This window comes from Pinus tabuliformis, chromosome 4_1 (assembly GCF_031772625.1).
Source record: "Pinus tabuliformis cultivar Carrire ecotype Pingquan chromosome 4_1, CPIR1, whole genome shotgun sequence".
In the NCBI taxonomy this organism is placed as follows: Eukaryota; Viridiplantae; Streptophyta; class Pinopsida; order Pinales; family Pinaceae; genus Pinus; species Pinus tabuliformis.
In genome coordinates, this window is record NC_142303.1 from 71857317 (window position 1) to 71880371 (window position 23055).

The 23055-nt window shown below is 35.5% G+C and overlaps 1 protein-coding gene across 1 annotated transcript in view; it reads left to right on the plus strand.

Moving 5' to 3' along the window:
- LOC149174202 ((-)-limonene synthase, chloroplastic) overlaps window positions 1-20493 on the plus strand; it is a 70182-nt gene extending 49689 nt beyond the window's left edge. The window contains exons 2-7 of the mRNA XM_089422550.1: window positions 18481-18590; window positions 18825-18923; window positions 19008-19223; window positions 19333-19471; window positions 19604-19852; window positions 20095-20493. Of these exons, the coding sequence (XP_089278676.1) occupies window positions 18481-18590; window positions 18825-18923; window positions 19008-19223; window positions 19333-19471; window positions 19604-19852; window positions 20095-20394 (1113 nt within the window). The 3' untranslated portion in view covers window positions 20395-20493. The remainder of the gene's footprint in view (window positions 1-18480; window positions 18591-18824; window positions 18924-19007; window positions 19224-19332; window positions 19472-19603; window positions 19853-20094) is intronic.
- The last annotated feature ends 2562 nt before the right edge of the window (window positions 20494-23055 follow it).

Consider the following 23055-nt stretch of genomic DNA (forward strand, 5'->3'; position numbering starts at 1 on the left):
AGTCACAACTTTACTTCATATATATTTTTGTCATACATATTTCCTAGACTCTTATTATGAACTTTTGGAATGAAAACTGCAAATGGAAAAACTCAGAACTTAATATCCTTTTTGCAAGGGTTGTTTTCCTCTCCTGAGGAGACCCGTTTATTTTGATGTTTTTGCTGCCCTTTTTTGAAAGGGATGTTATGATTTATGGCTAGACAGTCTTAAGCAGCAGGTTAGAACTATTTTCAGCAGCCTCTTCTTGAGAACAGATGGTCCTTCTTGAAGGTAGGACGTTTTTGATTGCAAAAGCAGTCTTATAGCAGCAACAGAAATGCTTAAGCGTATGCAATGTAACTTTTTATCACTTCAATAAAAAGTTCGCTTTTTCTTCGGAAAAAAAATCTTAATATTTATTTTTGTGCGCAAATTGATAGAAATGTGTGGTCTATTAGTTTAAAGAATCTTACTAGTGCTAGGGTGTTAAAATTGGTGAAACATCTTGGACAATAGAAATGGTCTTCCCCTATAAATGTAAAGCTTAGGTGTCTTAAAAATATTAATTATATGAATATATTAGTATTTATATTATAATGAAGGTTAGGAATTGAATGTTTGGTTTTCCATTTCTACCTCTTGCATTAAAGGTTTTTGGTTCACATTTCTATGATCAAGGTCTTGGGAGTATGAGTTTCAGGTTTTAGGTTCCAAGGATCCGTTAGACACAAAATAAGAACTTTGTTTATGAGACAAAAAATGATTTCATTGAAGTTGAAATTTTATTCCAATTCATTCGAAAAAGACCAAGGAAAAAGATTCAATTATTTGATGAAGAATAAGGAAAAAGTAGTACCTAATGGAAAAGATGACAATATTATGTTCTCCAAATCACATGTATGTTTTTTCTCCCAATTGTTCTCGACTATTGGTGCATTGGAAGAAGCAAACGAAGTATAGGGACACATGTTTTCATTTTTTTTCTATGAACAACATAACACATACACAATATTTTTCATTAAATATATAAGTCATTTATTCTTTCTAATATCTATGTGTTACTCAATCCTAACATTTTATAATATTAATCATAGCCCTAGTAATTAAGGTTGAACAATGAAGACACATTTGCATTATGGAAGTTAGTAACAAGGATGCATTAAAATTGCCCAAAATAGTGGACTTAACTTTGTGCATAGGTCCCATGAGTTTCTTAAAAATACACTATAAACATGTTTACTAAAATCTCCATCATCTATTTTGATGTCACCTTTTCATGCTAGTGAAATTTAAAATATGTAATATATATATATACCCAAAAAATGTCATGGGAAAGCCCAAGGCATATCTCCCCATATTAGTGAGTGTTATTCCTAATAAACTCTTAATGTATTTTATTGCACCTAACCCAAAGGGATAATGATGTGGGTACTTGCTTACATGAAACTAGCCAAAAATTCAATATCAATAATGACAAAACATGTAAAATAGTACATTAGATTCTTACATTATTAGGTAATGAGTATTTATTTATCATCATAAACATCTTAATGTATATTATTGCACCTAACCCAAAGGGATTTGATGTGGGTACTTGCTTACATGAAACTAGCAAAAAATCCAATATCAAAATGATAAAAACATGTAAAATAGTACATTAGATTCTTACATTATTAGGTAATGGGTATTTATTTATCATCATAAATTCCTTTAGTTTCGAAGTGCAATATTATGTTATATTACTTTATTTATCATGAAAAAACTCTTCCATTATAAAAATATATTTTTGCATATATACATAAAAAAAAATCCAAATTGATATTAAATATTATATTACTTTTATATAGGTAAGCATCCACTTCAATTCTATAGTTATAAATAAAAGATTAATATATAATAATTCAAAAATATAATTTAATATTTTATTGTTATTAATATTAAATATTTTATTAGTTTTATATAGAGAAGTATCCACTTCAAATCAATAATAAAAAATAAAAAATAAAAATGTAATAAAATAAGAATGGCAGATACTATTATATATATATTTTTTCTAATTAATATATTTTTTTAACACGATCAAATATTGATTATATTGCAAAAAAAGAGAGAAGCAAACTCCTATTACATTCGATGGGGTTTGGATTCAAGTAGAAAGATGAAAATGGGAGCGCAGTCCTTATTTCTAAGCTTGAATCCAATTTTCTATGTATTCCTTTGACTAGCTTGGCATATTGCCGTACATACTGTCCTAGAAGTAAAATAAACTTGCAATACATATAAAATTAAATGATTTCTCAATACTAGTTGACTGACTGCTCCTGTTGAGAGTGGTGCTTCTTGCTTTGCTGAGTGGAGTTTTCCCCTTGCTGGCTCTGAGTGATTGACTTGATATAGGCTATGGCTTCCTCAAGATGCTTGCATTTGTTTTTTAGCTCTATTATTTTGGCTTTCTGATTATCTATGTCTCTCTGTTTATAGATGTTCTCTATTTTCATTTCCAACCTGAGATCTATTGTAGCATTTTTTGGTTTTGATAAGATAGAATAAATTAGTCAAAATATGAAAAATATGTTTACAAAATGTTAAGATAGGATATGGACAAAAAGAATATTAAATAAAAATGTTAGGAAATATTTTCATAGATATGTCCATATCAAAGAAAATGTTAGGATAGATGCCCTAAAAAATCAAGACAAAAAAAAAAAACAAAACATTAGGTTAGGGAGAAAAGAAAAAGAAATAAACTCTGAAAGTGTGCAAGTTCAAATGCCACTACTATTTTACCTTTTTCTGCAAAATAATGGTTGTGTGCAGCTTGTCATAAATGCCACAACCCATGACAGTCAAATAATTTAATCTTGACTGCTTCATGCTTTAAATTCCATGTTTATAGTTAGAGAATAAAGATCTAGCCAAACTATTTAATGTTGGTAGATCAGTAGTTAGGTAAAGAATAATAAGGAGCTCATTAGTTTAATCTGAGCCCTTGGATGTTATAAGGTTAGAATTAGATAGTTTGTTTTTCAAAAGAAAAAGGGAAAAGAAAAGGGTTTGCTAGCTTAAATGCACCCATTAAGTGAAGAAAAATGTTAGGATAAGCAAAGGGTAAGAAGAAGAAAGGTTGCTCAAGTTCACAATTGATTAGTTAACTTCCCCCTCATTTCATCTCATCTTCCACTACATACTTATTAATTTCCTCTTCCCAAATGATCTCCAATACTAAAACCTTCAGTTATAAAGGCTCAGAGCATTTCTCTAACTTCTGGTGGGACCGGACCCTCGAATTGATGACTTAAGAAGGAAAGGTGCTAAATTCCCTTATAAATCATTCATCCCCCTCACAAAACCCCTTTTCTTAAGGTTAAGTTCTTTTGCCTAGGAAAACCCCTTTATAAACATGTTTTATGCAAAAACCCACCAAATACATTTATCCTAAAGTACTAAGTGTATGGAACGCGCATAACATTTCATTATACATAAGTACAATACCCATTCTGCTCATTTCACCGCATATTAACTTTTTTAACTTTATTATATAAATTTCCGAGAAACCCATTGTCCTGTATGTATTTAACTCCTTTATATAAATTAACCCCGCTCCTTAGTTTATTTTATAAACTATATTACTACCCCATATCCCACAAATATATTAAAACCCCACCCACAGTCTTTAAGCCTGTATTAAAGCGTCCTTGATGAGATTAAGTCCTAGGATAATCTTATACCACCGGTAATTGGACCCATGGTCCCGCCCCAAAAAAACTTTATGTCTAAATTGCCGCGCAGCTTCGCCTCCCGATCACTGTTGATTATCCCTCCCCATCATCGAATGGCCCGTGATCATATCGGCCGCGCCCGATGTCCATCCTTTACCCGCCCGATAAAGTGGTTTCCCCCCTGACCCCAGACACTACGTGTCACACGATAAGTGGAATTGGGTGACCGCCTCTAAAAACCACCTTCACCACAAAAGCGGTGCGATGGCTTCGCTTACCACTCCACCGTACTCCCGAACGTGGTATTCCTTATTCACTCTAATTTGCGCCAAAATTTTGAAAAGTTTAACGTTTACCCGTTTAAACGTTAAACCCTCACCTTCGCTCTTTTCGCCCGTTTACACATAAAAACTTGTATAAACCCTCCTGCCCCACCCTAAGCGTCTGCAACCCATATAACCATTGTTTGCCTTCCGATAACGCTCCAGACTCCTTACATATACCTTTCAACTCAAAATGAAGCCAACGCGGCCCTCCCTGCCAACTTGTGTTTTTCTTAACATTTGTTGTGTTTTACAGGGGATCATACAAAACCTATTGTCCCAGGTTTACAAGAAAATGAATTCAAAATCCTGCATATAGTTAAGGACAAACGAGATGATCAAAATCCAAATTACCTGATGCTGAGACATAAAAGTTAAATGATTTACTGTTGAAATATACAATAAAAACTTGAAATGTACAATAAAGGTAAAAGGACACAGTAAAGGATATTCACAGAGGTCAAAGTGTATCAGATGAAAGATCATAAGTGAACATCACGTCTAGCGTAAAGATCAAACAAACAAGTAGCTTAAAAGGCAAACTATCAAAAACCAAAGCCAGCAGAACCTAAATAACGGGGACAACAAGAAGCAGTTCAATAGTTGTCTCTATCTTCTTGCATGAAGATTCTTCCTTTTCCTAGAATAAATCCTTAAACAGTTTAGGATATTTTTCTTATTTTTGTATAAATAACTCTTTTATCGAGTTATCTAGGGGTTCATTGTTCATTGGTCATTACTCACTATTCAGCTTTGAACCTTGTTGCACCCTTGATGAAGCATTTCTAGACATTTGATGTACTTGACTTTTCTAGAACCTCAATACGAAGAAAAGGATTCTGAATTCTGTTTTGCACAGTTTGTGTTTCATGTAAGTTTTTCCAGTATTACTCGTTATGTTTTTCTTCATATTCTTATGACTTTAAAGAGATAACTAGGTAGGAATAATTATGTTTCATTCTATTCCTATAAGCTTTCTGAAATGATAATCATTAAAGAGAATGGATTAATGGACTGTCTGTTTAATTAATTCCCTCTGAATCAATAAATCATCAACATCTTGTTGTAAGCATAAGCATATTCTCTTGAACTTTCTGAACATCGATTAGGGGTTTTCATACTTATGATTATGTAATTGTCTATCTGAGAATTGTGATAATCATATTATTTTTTGTTTTCTGCTCACCACTATTCAAGCTTTATCAATGTGTGAAGTTTTATAGCAGCCCTTTATTGAGATATTGATATTATTCAAAGGGTTAGATATATCAGTTCTATATTTGTTTTATTCATTGGTCTCCCAAATCAAAACAAAAACCCCCAAAACATTTATCTTAGATGCTCTGGCATTGATAGCTGACCATTATTATCTCAGAGGTACAACATCAGACTGGCGCCGCTGTCGGGGACTTTAATTTCATTAAGTTTTCCTGGGGAAACAATATGTATTCTATTCCTTTAAGGTGATTAAAGGTCTAGAAAGGTTAAAATCCTTCACCTGGCAACTCCACTCTCTCAAACTGGCACCTTTTAAGCACACCAGATCTCGTTCAGATGGTAACCTAGTTGATCCTTTGTCAGATCCTGAAAAAATTATGAGAAAAGCTAGTTCTAAAAGGGGACATCAACCCTCTTCTTCTTATTTTTCTTCAGTCTTGCATGTTGAAGATTTACCATCATTTGATCCTTATAGTAACATTCCATCTAGTCCAGATTACTCCCACCTATCACCTAGGGTTGCTGAACTCTTGAAGAGAGGAGTTGATTTTAAATCAGCATTCCTCATTCATTCATTTGAAACTCATCCAGAACCCTCACTACCACCAAGATCTCCTAAAATTGAATTTGACTTGGGTGTTAATTTACCAGAATATAAACCAACAGATTTCATATCCCTACCACTTATTCGTTTCTTGCCACTTTTGGACAACCTGAAGCTTCTACTTCTGAACAACCTGAAGATACCTTCTCAGTGTATTCAAATCCACTCTTTGAAACAAAGGAAGGTATTCATCCATAGGTCCAAAAGTTAGTTCTTAGGACTCCTTTGAAATCACTCAGGAGATCCCCTCCTTCTTCACCTCCAACTAGTTCTTCAACCCCTCAATCACCTTCTTCAACTTCTTCTTCATCTTCTTCAACTTCTACATCCACAAAAACACCTCATACACCACCTCCCATTATGGCTTTCCAACCTATTGTACATGCTAGATATGCAACTTTAGTCTTACCTCCTAATCTCGATGCATTCCCAGCTGGATACTTGAAATACCTTCAGAGGTATAATGGAGCGGTCCTTCTGCTGAAGACCATCTTTAAGCATTTTTAGACTTTGCAGATAACATCAATATTGAACGAGAAAACATCTACATGAGATTGTTTGTACAGTCACTTCAAGGAAATGTAAGAATTTGGTTTAGGCATTTACCTGCAAATACCATTAGAAATTGGGAAGAGCTTACAACTATATTTAAAAACGAGTGGGGTGTGAAAAAAGATCCTCTTTACTTTCTTACTGAGTTTGATTAACTTAAAAGAAATTTTGGTGAACCTGTATCAGACTTTATCAAAAGATTCAATAAGCTTCATCATAAAATGCCCCCTGATTGTAAACCCCCTGTAGCAGCAACAAAGTCTAGATTTTCTAAAGCCTTTGATGATGATTTTGTTGTTATGCTGAGAGAGAGAACTTCAAGAACTCTTGAAGATATGTAAACAAATGCTATTGAGGTAGAAGCAAACATGGCTGCTTCAACTACTTTGAAAGCTAAAGAGGAAAAGGCCCAAAGAAAAATCAAATCGACACTAGAGGCTTCTAGTTCCTCTAAGACTAAAAGTGAAGATTCTAAAATAGATGACATAACTTCTCTTCTTAGAAATCTATCTAATAGAATTTCCAATATTGAGACTCAACCTAGGACAACTCAACAAACAGTTTTCAGACCCCAAAATAAAAATCAAGGTCAGAATCAAAGAAATCCACCATTACGAATTCTTCAGAGACCTAGTAATGATCAACAAGTTCCCACTCCTTTGTTGATAGATGATCAACAACCTAATGATAATACTATGACCATCACTGAAGATATAAATAATATGGATACTTCCTCTGATCAAACAGTTATCATTCCTCTCTGACAACAAAATCAGGTTCAAGAAGATCAAGAATCTTCATAGGTTTCTAAATACCATGCTTTCTCTGAATTTTTAATTGCAGAGTTGAACAAAATATATGACCTTAGGCCAAGGCCTGGCCCTGGAAGACCTCGTAAGGAAACTCCAGTAATTGAACCTTGTGCCAAAGCTGCTCAAACTCAAACTACTTTCAGTCGACCATTAGAACAGCCAATTGATATTCCTCAAAATGAAAAAAATGCATTGACTACTTTTAATGTTGAAAAAGAGTTAGAAAGAGTTAAAATCCCAATTCCTCTTTCAGAACTTTCTAAAAACCCTGGGTATAAAAGTAAGGTCTCCAAATGGATACAAAATACCTTGGTTGATGCTGAAGGTGATATCATTAGTCTGAAAGATGAAAAACAAGCAGTTGTTTTTGGCCCAAGCTCAGATATGATAGATGAAATAGTGCCTCCTTTCTATGTAACTCTTAAGACAAATGATTCCATGTTTTATAATTGTATGCTTGATTCTGGGGCATCACATAACCTCATGCCAAAAACTATCATGGATCATTTGAAACTTGACATAACTAGATCCTATCATGACTTGTACACCTTTGATTCTAAGGGGGTGCCTTGCTTAGGATTGATTAAGGATTTAGTAGTCACCCTAGCCCAAATTCCAAAAAGTATAGTACTTGATATAATTGTCATAGATATCCCTCCCAAATTTGGAATGCTCCTTTCAAGGTCTTGCTGTGCCAAATTAGGGGGAACTCTTCAGATGGACATGTCTTATGCTACTATTCCAGTTTATGGGGAGAACAACTAAGATTATATAGGGAGGTGAGATTTGTACACACTGTTTGTAAAATAGACCAGCCAAGGAACCATCCCATTTATGCAATTGACCAAGATTTTGGTTGCTTTCAACTCTCTTCAAACCAAGTGCATGAAACTCAAGTTAAAATTGAAGATGTAATTGAAAGTCCAGTACCAAATAAAACTTATATATGGAAACTATTCTTTGATGGCACCTGTACAAAATATTGATCAGGCGCTGGAGTAATTTTAATATCACCAGAAAAAGAAAACATTACCCAATCATGTAAGCTCGACTTCGAAGTTACAAATAATGTGGCTGAATATGAAGCTTTCCTTTTAGGATTGCAATTAACCAAAACCTTAAAGGTTCGAAACTTAAGTGTTTTTCCTGATTCAGAGCTTATTGTCAAACAAGTGAAAAGTATTTACCAGACTAAACATCCTAGACTTAGGTCTTACCGAAATGAAATATGGGATTTATTTGAAAACTTCTTTGATGCCTTTAATTTGACTTATATTCCAAGAGATTACAATATTCATGCAGATGCCTTAGTTGTTTCTGCTAGTTCATTTAAAATTCTTGATCAGACTAATGTACTCTACCAAATACAAGTCAAATATAGACCATCTATCCCAGACAATCTGAAACAATAGCAGATTTTTGAAGATGATGAACACTTGAAATCTTTTCTGCAACTTGTAGATCAATTTTCTCTTCTACAAATTGATGAAGATAGATTTGAAATAAATGAAAATACAAGTGAGAATGATACTTCAGATTTCATTTAAAAAATTGCTGATCATAATATGATCCAATTGTCTAGCAATTTTATTCCAAAAGGCTTGATACCTTTAGAAAAATTGTTTGATCAAAATGATGTTCTCTGAAATCCTCAGTCCATTTCTTCTGAAGAGGACATAGAGGAAATTAACATTGGAACAAATGATGATGTCAAAAGCATCAAAATCTGTGCATCTCTAGACCCTGAGATCAAAGCTCAGTATCTTAAGTTACTTCAAAATTATAAGGATGTTTTTGCATGGACTTATGCTGATCTTAAGACCTATGACACTTCATTAATACAACATAAGATTCCTTTGAAGCCAAAAGCAAAACCTTATCAACAGAAACTTAGGCGGATAAATCCAGCCCTTCTACCAACTGTAGAAAGAGAAATTAAGAAAATGCTAGATGCCCAAATCATTCTCCCTCTTAGATATTCTAATTGGGTTGCAAATTTAGTTCCAGTTAGGAAAAAGAATGGACAAATCAGGCTTTGTGTGGACTTTAGGAATTTGAACAAAGCATCATTAAAAAATAATTACCCTTTGCCCAAGATGGATCAATTACTTCAAATGGTTTCGGGAGCACAAATACTTTCTATGCTTGATGGTTTTTCAGGTTATAATTAGGTGAATGTTGATCGAGCAGATAGGGAAAAGACAACCTTCACTACACCCTGGGGTACATTTATGTACGCTAGAATGCCATTTGTCTTATCAAATGTTGGAGCAACATTTTAGAGAGCTATGGATGTAGCTTTCATGGGTCAGGTAAACAAATTTGTAGTTATTTATCTTGATGACATTACTGTTTTTTCTAAATCTGATCAGAAACATCTAAAGCACTTGAACAAGGTTTTTGACAGGTGTAGGAAATTTGGGATATCATTGAACCCTAAAAAGTCTTTGTTTGCTATTAAAGAAGGAAAAATATTAGGCCATATAATCTCAAAGGAAGGAGTGGTAATTGATCCTAAGCATGTGTATGCCATTGAAACATTGACCTTACCTAGAAACAAGAAAGAAATTCAAGATTTTCTGGGTAAGATTAATTTTTTAAGGAGATCCATCTCGAATTATGCAGAGATTGTAAAAGATATAACTGATATGCTCTAAAAGGATCATGAAGTTAAATGGACTGACTCTTCCAAGCACGCATTTGATCAGATCAAGAAAGCTATCTCTGAAGTTCCCACCTTGGCCAACCCTGATTATACTAAACCATTCAGTATCTTTTGCCTCAGAAACAACCCTTGCTGCTGTCCTATTACAAAAGAATGAAGATTCCAATGACCAGCCCATAGCCTTTTTTAGTAAGTATGAGAGATGTCGAGCTTAAATATGACATAATCGAGAAGCAAGCTTATGCCCTCCTTCAAGCCCTAAAATCTTTCAGGATGTATGTCCTACATTCACCTATTACTTCTTATGTTCCTAAGAGTGCTGTAAAAATTGTTTTAACTCAACCTGACACTGATGGGAAAAGAGGTAGGTGGATCACTCAAATACTTGAGTTTGATCTAACTATCAAAACTACAAAGCTAGTAAAAGGCCAGGGATTAGCTAAGATTCTAGGAGAATCTAATTGCAAAGTGCTTGGAATCAATTCTATTTTAGAAGTACAAGGGAAGAATCCACAAGAACCTTCTGTCCTTACACAAGGAAAGAATCCACAATAACCTTTCCTAATTCTACAAGGGGAGAATCCACAAGAACCTTCTCTTCAACCTAAAGAAAAGAATCAACAAGAACCTTTACCTTCAGATGAGATTAGCCCTTTACATATTGATGACAAATTTCTATTTTTAGATTGGTATAAAGACATTGTAAATTTTCTCCTCATTTTGAATGCCCAGCATCATTTTCCAAAGCCCAGTGTAAAAGTATTAAATTGAAAGTAGTCAAGTACTGCATCATAAATGCGAATTTGTACTAGAAATATCCACTAAATATTTTGTTATTATGTTTAACAGAATCAGAAACTGAAGGAATCATTGATCAGTTTCATAGAGGATTTTGTTGAGGACATTATGTTTGGAGAGAAACAACATACAAGATATTAAGGGGAGGATTTTATTAGCCAACATTGTTCTTGCAAGTAGGGGCAAAGGTCAGAGGTTGTGTTCCTTGTTAGATGTTTGCTGGTAAGCAGAAACTAGCAGCTTTTCCACTAGTACCATCAATAATCTCAACACCTTTCCTTCAATGGGGATTAAATTTTATTGGAGAAATCCATCCCACTTTAAGTAATCAACACAGATGGATTCTCACAACAACAGATTACTTCACTAAATGGGTAAAAGAAATTCCAGTAAGAAATGCTACTGATTTAGTAGTAATTAAATTCATTGAAGAAAACATGTTATCTAGGTTTGGTTGCCCAACTCAAATTGTCACAGATAATGAAACAACATTATATAGTGTTAAAATGATTGAGTTTTGCCAGAAATATTAGATTCTGTTACATCATTCAACTCCATACTACCCTGCAAGATTCAACAGATGAACCTGATGGTTTTTCAAGGAGAATAAATCAGATTATTGAACTTAATGAAAATAGAGATGAAGTTCAATACAAATTGAAGAAATATCAGAATAAGATGAAAAGCCTATTTGATAGAGGAGCCAGGGAAAGGGACTTTAGAGAAGGTGACCTAGTTCTAAGATGGGACTCCAGGAGAGAGGAAAAGGGAAAGCATGGCAAGTTTGATAATCTATGGTTTGGTTAATTAGCAATTGCTGAAGTAAAGGGTAACAACACCTTTGTGCTGCAAAATCTTGAGGGACAATATTCCACTTATCCTGTAAATGGAAGGTTTTTCAAACATTTCATTCAGTACTAAGAAGTTGGGATACATTTCATTGTAAAATATTCCAATTTCTTTTATTTTTAAGCGGTCAGTGAGAATTCCTACAGCAAAGAATCCAGAGCCCGAGGAGAAGGCACATGGATCTGCAGGTTCTCTGAATTCTATAGGAGAAAGCAGTCCCCAGTTGGAGCCGATGTTGTAGAATTTTTGGGTTTTGATAAGATACAATAAATTAGTCAAAAAATGGAAAATATGTTTACAAAATGTTAAGATAAGATATGGACAAAAAGAATATTAAATAAAAATGTTAGGAAATATTTTCATAAATATGTCCATATCAAAGAAAATGTTAGGATAGATGCCCTAAAAAATCAAGGTAAAAAAAAAAAAATGTTAGGTTAGAGAGAAAAGAAAAAGAAATAAACTTTGAAAGTGTGCAAGTTCAAATGCCACTACTATTTTACCTTTTTCTGCAAAATAATGGTTGTGTGCAGCTTGTCATAAATGCCACAACCCATGACAGTCAAATAGTTTAATCTTGATTGCTTCATGCTTTAAAGTTCATGTTTATAGTTAGAGAATAAAGATCTAGCCAAAAAGTTTAATCTTGGCAGATCAATAGTTAGGTAGAGAATAATAAGGAGCTCATTAGTTTAATATGAGCCCTTGGATGTTATAAGGTTAGAATTAGATAGTTTGTTTTTCAAAAGAAAAAGGGAAAAGAAAAGGGTTTGCTAGCTTAAATGCACCCATTAAGTGAAGAAAAATGTTAGGATAAGCAAAGGGTAAGAAGAAGAAAGGTTTCTCAAGTTCACAATTGCTTAGTTAACTTCCCCCTCATTTCATCTCTATATTCTTGCATGAAGATTCTTCCTTTTCCTAGAATAAATGCTTAAACGGTTTAGGATATTTTCTTATTTTTGTATAAATAACTCTCTTCTCGAGTTATCTAGGGGTTCATTGTTCGTTGGTCATTACTCACTATTGAGCTTTGAACCTTGTTGCACCCTTGATGAAGCATTCCTAGAAATTTGATGTACTTGACTTTTCTGGAACCTCAATACAAAGCAAAGGATTCTGAATTCTGTTTTGCACAGTTTGTGTTTCATGTAAGTTCTTCTAGTATCACTCATTATGTTTTTCTTCATATTCTTATGACTTTACAAAGATAACTAGGTAGGAATAATTGTGTTTCAATATATTCCTATAAGCTTTTTGAAGTGATAATCATTAAAGAGAATGGATTAATGGACTGTCTGTTTAATTAATTCCCTCTGAATTGATAAATCATCAACATCTTGTTGTAATCATAAGCATATTCTCTTGAACCTTCTGAACATGAGTTAGAGGTTTTCATACTTATGATTATGTAATTGTATATCTGAGAATTGTGATAACCATATTATTTTTTGTTTTCTGCTCACCATTATTCAAGCTTTATCACTGTGTGAAATTTTATAACAGCCCTTTACTGAGATATTGATATTATTCAAAGGGTTAGGTATATTAGTTCTATATTTGTTTTATTCATTGGTCTCCTAAATCAAACAAAACCCCCAAAACATTTATCTTAGATGCTCTGGCATTGATAGCTGACCACTATTATCTTAGAGGTACAACAAGATCCTTGAGTGCTTCGTTGAACTTGCCTATCATGAACTTATTTGCCCTGCATGCTGGGCATCCATTATTTTTTGCAACTCTTTCTATAGGATTGCACTCCTTTTTGATCCTCTGACTTGGTATATCTTTTTTAATTTTTCTATTCCTCTTGTATGTGCTCTTGCTGATCTTACTGCCGTTTTTAATATACCTTATGCTGAGATTCTTTTGCTCTGCTTCGCTTTCCTTGGAATAAGAATTTGTCCTGTTGCAGCCTGTTACCGCACAATAAAGACTGATACACAACAGTGCCTAATCTGGTAAAGAGAAGATGCTCTGAACTTGATTTGAAGAGATACTTTGTAGCCGATTTGAAGGGATGTCCACCGAGATTTTTCCGGAAGCTGAATGGATAATGGAGAAAACATTATGGGAAGACAAATGGATCTGAAGGAAAAGATCAAGATTTCAAGAAGAGGGAGACACACTGATAGAATGACACAAAGGAACGGAGACACAGGGCAGAATGCTATATCGATTCAAGGGTGGGATACATAGGGAGTTATTGAGAGTGATATGCTTGTTGGGGGAAACGAGAATACAATTGCTGTTACCGTGTTTGGAGATGGCTGAGAGAGTAACAGAGAGCTTGCAAAGGGACGACGGATGACACAGGTGTATGAAAATGCCTAACTGAGAGAATGCTTCACTGATAGCTTGACACAGGAAACTGAAAACATATAGCTGGGAACTTTTGCTATTCAATGGAGAGTTACACAGGCTAGCATTGAAATTACTAAGCCTGTTAAGGAACGTGAGGATACAAGTCCTGTTACAATGTTTGAATATGGTCATTCGATTATGATTTATGAACACATATTTTCTTGAAACTTGACACTGATATGATAGATATCGGCTCGATTCAGGTAGAGAATATTTCTATCTTCCTTGGCCTACGGGCTTTGGATGGTGTTATATTTTATTTGGATTTGCTGATTATACTCCTGTAGGTACCCATTGAGTGCATCTGCTAACAAATCTTCCTTTTGATCTTCTGGTGTACTCTCACTGTTCTTTTGTTTTTCCTCATGATTTTTTCCAATTTTTTGCTCTTTCTTGATGAGGAATGTAATAGATTATGGGATGGAGCTGTGGTATATTTCGTTGTTTTCCTTGATGCTTCCTGCTTCTCTTTCTGTAGCCTTATTGGCGAGGTTATCAGCGTCTTTATTATGTTCTCTCAAGACATGTTTGAAGCTGACCCTTCCTAATCCTTTTAGATTCAATCTTGTCCACTTATATATTTTGTTCATTGTCGAATTATTGGGATTTTTACTTTTGATCATTGCTTCAATAACAATTGCAGAGTCTCTTATTATTATAAGATCTCAAATTGCTTTTTTTAATATCCTTGAGCCTAATAGAAGGCTATAGGATTCTGCGTTGTTATTTGTGGTTTCTCCTAGGCCCCATTCGTAGGTGACGATCTCTTTCCCATATGGATCACTTATCACTCCTCTTTTTTTTTTTTTTTTTTTTTTTTTTTTTTTTTTTTCACGTAGGAAAAAAGTCGTAATTTTATTCATATGAAGAAAATTACATTTTGTAGATGCTTAGAGCATATGCATATGAGCTGTTCCTGAAAATCAGGATGCATAAGAATACAAAATTAACAAGAATAGAGATATTATGTCAGCATGCCTATACTTTCTTGCTTTTTTTCTTCTCCACTTTTCACCAAATTCCAGTGTTGGGTGGGAATAATTTTAGCAAGTTGGTTTTCCTCTGTGTACATTGGTTGTTCTTTATCAAATTTCGATCCTTCAGAACTATGTGCTCGTTTGATGCCGCTTATTTCCAGCGGTAATTCTTGTTGCCATACCAAGTTATTTGGCCCCAAATTGGGCCCCTCGGTGCTCTCTTCCTGTATGTTTTCCTGTCTCCTTTGCATGTCTGTGGGTTCTGTCTTCAGTTCCTCCTCCCCCAGTGGTTCGGTATGCTGCCAACCTTTAGGTTTTTTCTGTTGTTTCTTGTTCCCTTTTGGCTCCTTACTAGCCAATGGACAGGCATAATGTAGGTGCCCTGTCTGCAAGCAGCCGCGGCATCTGAATGTCGTGTTCTCATAGGCAAGCGGTTGTGTCCACAGTGAATTATTAAAATTCAATGTGATGTGATCTGGTAGTCCTTGACTTAGATCCACCTCTACACATATTCTGGCATATGTGAAGATTCCCCGAATAGCTCTGTCTTCATCTGTTTTAAGGTACTTTCCTAAGGAGTTCCCAATGGCCGTTAAAGCTTTTTGGTGCCAAAAATGCAGTGGGAGGTTATGCAGCCTTACCCAAACTGGCATTGTTGAAACTACCATGGTATTGGCATCAAAGTCCGGGAACCAGGGGGTGATAAAGAGACCAACATTGCCCCAAAACCAAGGCCCTTGATTAATGATGTTGTCTCCTTCCAGTTCTGTGCTAAATCTAACTATGAAAAAACCCTTAGGGCATAGATATATTTCACATTTAGGTGACCATGATGTGAAAATCCATTGATGCAGTGCATCTGCTTTTGGCCAGTAACCATCAAATCTACATATAATTGCATTATGGATTAAATCTGTATATAGATCCGTTACCTCCGGTAGAGATAATGTAAGCATAGGTGATTCCGGCTTCTGTTCCACAATGTAGGGGCCTGGTAGCTCTGTTGTGGGTGTTGGTCTGTGTTGTAATGGTTCCTTTCCTTTGACTGCATCACGAAAAGAGCCTGTAGTTTTTGAGCTGGCCCCCTTGCACCCGCCTCACAGTCTCTCAATTTGAGGATGATGGTTGAATCTTTAACAACTCCATAGTGCTGGAGTGTGTGTTGGTCCTGCAAGTAGAGTCCTGAAAATATCAGATTTTGGTATGTTACTGGGGTTCCCAGTTTGATCTGGATCTCCTTTTTTAACTCTAGAACGCTCATCCCTTTCCTGATCTGTACAAAATAATGTCTGCCTTCTATCGATCTGATAAAGATTTGCTTCAGATCTGTATTCATACATGACGGATCTACCTTATCCAGGCCCCGATTTACTGGATTATAAGCCAGATCTGGTGGATCGATGGCAGATCTAGGGTTTATATGTCTTCCCACTGTGTAATAGGGCTGTCCACCTCCTATCAACAGTTTTTCAGGTACTGCCATAGTAGATCCAGTGTGTGATTCAGCAGATCCAAGACATTCAACAATAATATTATAAGATTTGCTTGATCCAGACCCATTAGCGCGCAGTTGTCCCTTTTGCTGTCCAGCCGCCGTAATGATCTCAGGAATCAGATCTGGGCTATTTTCCTCGACAGTCGTTTGGTGCTTGCAGACGGCCAATATGGGTTGTCTGTTATCAGTGGGGAGGCCCTTGGCCTGGCCAGCTGCTTGGCAGTTCTCATCTTCCCATACGCCCATGCGGGTATTTTCCCTTACTGCTGAGAGATCCCTCTTCTAGGCGTTTTGTATGCAAGCAATCGAAAGGCGGCAGGGATTGCTCTGTTTACCATGATTCTTGCTCAGGTGGATCGGCGTACTGGTTGCTGTCTTGTCCAGTGGGTCAATCGCAGGAAAAATGCTGGATTCTGCAATGAAAAAACCCTTTCTTGTGCCATTTTGATGGAAAAGTCCGCGTAGAAACCACGCGTTCACGTTTTGACGACGCAGAACCTCTGCTTTCGGCGAGTTTTGGGATGATTCGGCCCCTGCAGATGCAGCCGCAGTGTAAACCCTAGCGAGATGTGCCATTGTAGATCGCCTGGATCGCTCCAAAATGGTTTTTAATTTATCCCTATTCAGATCCCCACTTATCGCTCCTCTTGCTCCTGCTTTCTCTGGATTGTTTTTCGACGCCCCATCGAAAAAAAAACCGAATCTATTTTTTTTTCTCCACTCTTCAAGTTCTTTTTCACTCATCCTTAGTTTCCAATTTCTTATTGTAGGAGCTTTCTTTGGTCCCGCTTTCCCATTGTTTTCCAATATAGCTTTCCCAATCCAATCTCTCTCCTCTTGCTGAAGATTGTTGTGATCCACTGCTGACAGCCCTTTAGTGTTTAAAATTTTTTAGACTAAACCCCATGTTTTTGAAAAGATTTTACCTATTCTTGGCATTTGGTCTTTGAAGATGCTTTTATTTCTAGTTAGCCAAATCTGCCAACACAATACTATTGGAAGGCATTTCCAGAGTCTGATTATTGTAGCCTTGTTTTTTGTAGAGTAAGGGTAATTCTTCTCCCATGCTTTATAAAACTCTGAGAAAGTGTTTGTGAAGTTTAAATTGATTTCCAGCGGGCTTGAAATCTGCTTCCAACATTCTCTGGCTATCCTACATTCCAAGAAGAGATGTTGGATGGAATCTTCCTCTACCAAGCACATGGAGCACTTAGAGGGACCCTGAATTCTTTTTTTTTTTTTTAAGTTTTCAGTAGTTAGTATTTTTCCTTTGAGAAGAGTCCGTATAAATGCTTTGATTTTAGGGAGACATTCAGTTTTCCAAACCACTTTCTAGATGCTCCAGTCCTGATGGTTTTGCTGATCTTGAAGAGCTTTGTACCCTGTTTTAACCATGTATCCTCCTCCACTTGGATTCCAAACATAGTCGTCCTCTTCCTCAATTCTTATGGGCGCTGCCCCTTTGAGGTGATGCTTTAATTTCTCCCATTGTCCTTTTAAGTTTAAGGGGATTGTTGTGATTTTCCACTCATGACAAGTTTGTTGTTCTCATGCTAAAATTGAACGAAGAGTGTTCAACCCTCTTTCTGCCATCCATCTTTGTATGCCAAGGAGGTCCAGTTGAAGGTTTAGGGGCTCTTTTCCCATTATTTTGTCATCCCAAATTGACACTGATTTCCCATTTCCTGAAGTTTTAGATATATGATTCTTGATTGAGGGGAATATTTTCTTTACAAGTTTCCAAACTTGTGTGCAAGGCCTCACAGGAATGATGTCTGTCAATAACTTTGTTCTGGTTTGATTTGTGACGAGGGATTTTTTCCACCAACTTTCCCTTCCGGTTATCATTCTCCATATTATTTTCATCCCTTACTTCTAAACATTTCAAATTTAACCTTTCTAAAAAAACTTATAAATATATCATCACGTATTACAATATAATAAATCAATTTCTTTTGATTTCACTTTTTCTGTTACAAAATGATGACAGCACCTACAAATACATGATCATGTCATTACTGTTTCATTTCACAATGTGGTGCGGTGATGTTTTTCATTTATTTTTTAGCCTAGAGTATGCGATGATGATGTTATGTTATTGTTTCAATTATGTGACTAGCAGATAGAGTACGCTTTGGAATATGGTTGGCACACAAATATGCCGAGATTGGAAGCTAGGAATTACATGGATGTATTTGGACATCCTACTAGTCCATGGCTCAAGAAGAATAAGTAGGAGCGCGCACTTCAATTCAATTCTGTTTTTGACATTTGGATTTTACATATTCAAGGGAAAGTGAAGATTTCTTTATTTTTTGAGTGGATATTAAAATTAAATTTATTATTAAAATATTAATAAAATGGTTGAAATAGGTTTATCCTAATGATTTTCTACCACACAACTGATCTTTTAAACTCTTCTGAAAAATTATTAATAGCTTTAATACTTTACATTTCATTTTCCAGGGAACAATATAGGGATGGCGAAAAACTCTTAGAACTCGCAAAAATGGAGTTCAACATGTTTCACTCCTTACAACTAAAGGAGTTACAGGATATCTGCAGGTGATGAGTTGTGTTGTTAGATTTCTTTTTCATGGACAAACATTGACTCGATGGGAATAATTTTAAATCCCATGATATCTGTAGATGGTGGAAAGATTCGGGTTTGCCTAAACTGGACTTCAGCCGGCACCGTCACGTGGAATACTACACTTTGGGATCCTGCATTGCGACTGACCCCAAACATCGTGCATTCAGATTGGGATTTGTCCAAACTTGTCATCTTAACACAGTTCTTGACGATATCTACGACACTTTTGGAACGATGGACGAAATCGAACTCTTCACAGAAGCAGTCAGGAGGTGGTGATGTGCATTCAATGAATTTTAGAAGAATAATCGTTTGTGTCTATAATGTCTCTACAGTACCAAAAGTTGTGTGTTTAACGTTTATATATAAATGCCTCATCAGATGGGATCCCTCGGAGACAGACCGCCTTCCAGATTATATGAAAACAGTGTACATGGCACTCTACAACGCCCTAACTGAAATGGCCAGAGAGGCGGAGAAGACACAAGGCCGAGACACCCTCAACTATGCTCGAAAGGCTGTATGGAAGCTAGCATTTCATATATATATATATATATATATATATATATATATTTGCAGAGATTAATATTTATTTATTTATTTGTTACAGTGTTCTACTGGCCTGGTAATTAGTTAATGTGTGCACTTGCAGTGGGAGGCTTATCTCGAGTCATATATTCAAGAAGCAAAGTGGATCGCCAGTGGTAACCTGCCAACGTTTGAGGAGTACTACGAGAACGGGAAAATTAGCTCTGCTTATCGAGCGGCAGCATTGACACCAATCCTCACATTGGACGTACCGCTTCCTGAGCGCGTCTTGACGGGAATTGATTTTCCGTCGAGATTCAACGATTTGGCATCCTCCTTCCTTCGACTACGCGGTGACACACGCTGCTACAAGGTATTACCAATCACTTGCTGACGGAAGCAATTTGTATAGTGACCTTCACACTGGTTTTGGTTTTGTACTAGTTAATTGATGTCGTGAGCCTAACTTCATTGCAGATTTCCAAATATTTTAAATTTTGAAAACTTAGATCGTAAATAAATCAAACACTTGATTTGCAAAATATTCTCCAATCTACGATGGACATAAGGATGACCACGATACTGTCATTGTCATTGTCATGGTACTCAATGCAGGCGGACAGGACCCGTGGAGAAGAAGCTTCCTGCATATCGTGTTATATGAAAGACAATCTGGGATCAACAGAGGAAGATGCTCTCCAACATATAAACGCCATGATAAGTGATGTAATCAAAGAATTAAATTGGGAATTTCTACGACCCGATAGCTATATTCCAATGCCTGCCAGGAAACACGCTTTTGACATAACAAGAGCTCTCCACCACCTCTACCTATACCGAGATGGATTTAGCAATGCCACTATGGAGACAAAAAATTTGGTCCGCAGAATGATCCTTGAACCTGTGCCTGTGTAACGAATCCTATTAGCAATAAGTTGATATCGCTTTATGGTGCTTGAACCTGTACCTGTGTAACAAATCCTATTAGCAATTAGTTGATATCGGTTTATGGTCCTTCAACCTGTGCCTTTGTAACAAATCATAGCAGCAATAAGTTGGTATCCGTTTTCCAATGGGTGTATGCAAAAATCTGTGGCTTCATCTTCCCCATGTGATAACAAAAATGTTGAAAATTACTACCAAACACGCAACAGCCAGTCTCAGAAAGGTACGCAAGCAGATTTTCTGTATCAGGCGACCGAATGTCAAATTAATTTTGTGCAGGCCCAAGTACATCTAATTGGTGACTGTTGTGCTGATTATATAAAATGAAATTAAATAATTATACACTTATATATGTATATAATAAAATAATAAATTTAAAAAAGAATAGTAAGGTGTGTTTTAGTTTGGTAAAAAAATCAATGGGAAACATAATATTATAATAAAAATTTTAAAATAAATAAACAATTATATATAAATATTAAAAACTAGACTAATTTAAACATTTGGATTTATCAAAAGTAAACAAACAAATCTATTAACATTTAGTTTTTTTACTTTAAAGGAATTAATATGTAACATTTTTTTTTTTTTTTTTTACTTTAAACAAATTAATATGTAACATTGATGATTAACTTTAGATATGGCATATTTGACCTAAAGATATGAAATTAATTAAGACTTTTTAAAATTTTATTTCTATGATAAAAAAAAAAGAGAAAGAAGGGTTGCTAGATTACTATAGTTTTGTGTATTATGGCAAATGCTATGGAAATGAGATCAGATGTGAGTAGGAGCCGACAATCTAAGAGAAAGTGTTTTTCATCTGCAACCTTCTTAGTATCACAAAGGTGGCAAATTTTTTCATCCCAAGGTGTCTTAGGGATAGACCAACCTCTGGTTTCACTTCGAAGCTAATGAGAATTAGTTCTTTCTTCATTGTTTTCTTAGCACTAGTTGAGGCATAAAGATAATTTTGGTTAGCAAGAGTGGTGTTGATCACCTCCTTATAATACATTAGTTTCCTTTTCCCCTATAACTCCTTATCAACCCACAATTTTTCCTTAAATTTGGAAGTAATAGCATTTTTAATTTTATCCTTCGTCTCTAGGATGATCTCTTCCTTTATTCCCCGATAGACGAGCCAAGACTAGGCATTCTTGCATCATCCCTGCGTAAACCGGAGATGGGGGTTTTGGCTAGAGTTAGAGGTGATTTTGGGGAACCTTTTGACTTCCATGTTGTAAAGCTTCTTCTTATACATGCATGAGAGGCCTAAACATAGCCATGCTTTCAAGGGGGGAAAGGATAACTTCAATGAAGAGGATAGGATATGGAATATTTCCTTTAATCTTGAGGTTGTAGGTTATAAGATGCTTTTGGATTAGCTCGATCTTCCTCCGTGATTCTCTAGATATGTTGTAACCCCAAACCTCACAACCATATAAAATAATAGGGGTGACGAGAGTCCCAAAGAGGAACTTCTTCTTACTCCAAACCTAGAGATCAGATGACTTACAACCATTTTTAAGCTCGTAATAAGCTTTGCAATCTCCAATAATCCTTTTCTCAATGCTATAATTCTAGTTGAGCTGATGATGAATGCCAATACCTAAATATTTATATGAAGAAACCTTCTCCAAGAAGGGAAAATTTTAAGGATGAAAGCTTATCTTAAAGTTTAGAAACCCTCGCGAATCGTACTAGTCTTTAATATGGAAATTGTAAAAATTTTGGTCATATTTTTGTAGAAATATTTAGATTTCCAATGATTTTATATTATTCGATATACTATTTTGGCGATTTTTAAGGTAAAATAATGTTGTACTATAAAAGTTGGGCGAATCATTTAAGAAAAAAATGGAAATTGGTGAATCTTTTTTTTTTTTGGAAAAAGCATCTAAAATTAGCCCACCTATGAATATTAGCCCCTAAAATTTTCCCTATCTCCAAGTAATTGTTATCATAGATGAAATTATCATGGTTGAGCTTTTTGGACTAAATTATCATGACTTAGTCTTGTTAGAATTAACAATCATACCCATCTTGGAGCAGTAATCATGGAGGATTTTAAGTTGTTTGTCAAGATCATCATAGCTTCTAGCAAGAATAATGATATCATCAGCATAAAGGAGAAGAGTATGACCATATTAGCAAGCTTCGGGCCATCGTAAGAATAATTTCAGAACAGTGAAATGCACAGCAGTGCAGAAATTCGAATGTAATTTGCTTTCTGGTTGTTTGCTGATAGAAAGGGTAGATGTTATTTGTGTGGAACAGAAGCGTTCCTTGGTAAATCTGTTTTGTAATAGAAGTTGTGAAATTCCCTCAGTATGAGGAAGACAAATCTGTAACAGTTAGTTTATTTTGATGAATACAAGTTAATTTTTTCTGTTGCTGTTACACCGTCACCGTTGCTGTTACACCGTAACTCAAAAAAATACTTGACGTCAAAAATTTACGTTGCTGCAACACCACGAACAGCGTTGCTGCAACACAAGTTACAACAACTGAAGAAAAACTGCGTTGCTGCAACACCATTTCCAGAGAACGAATTTTTCTGTTTTCTGAGTTAAAAACAGAGTATTTTTCTGTGTTAAAACAGAGTGTTATTCTGCGTTGCTGCAACACCAA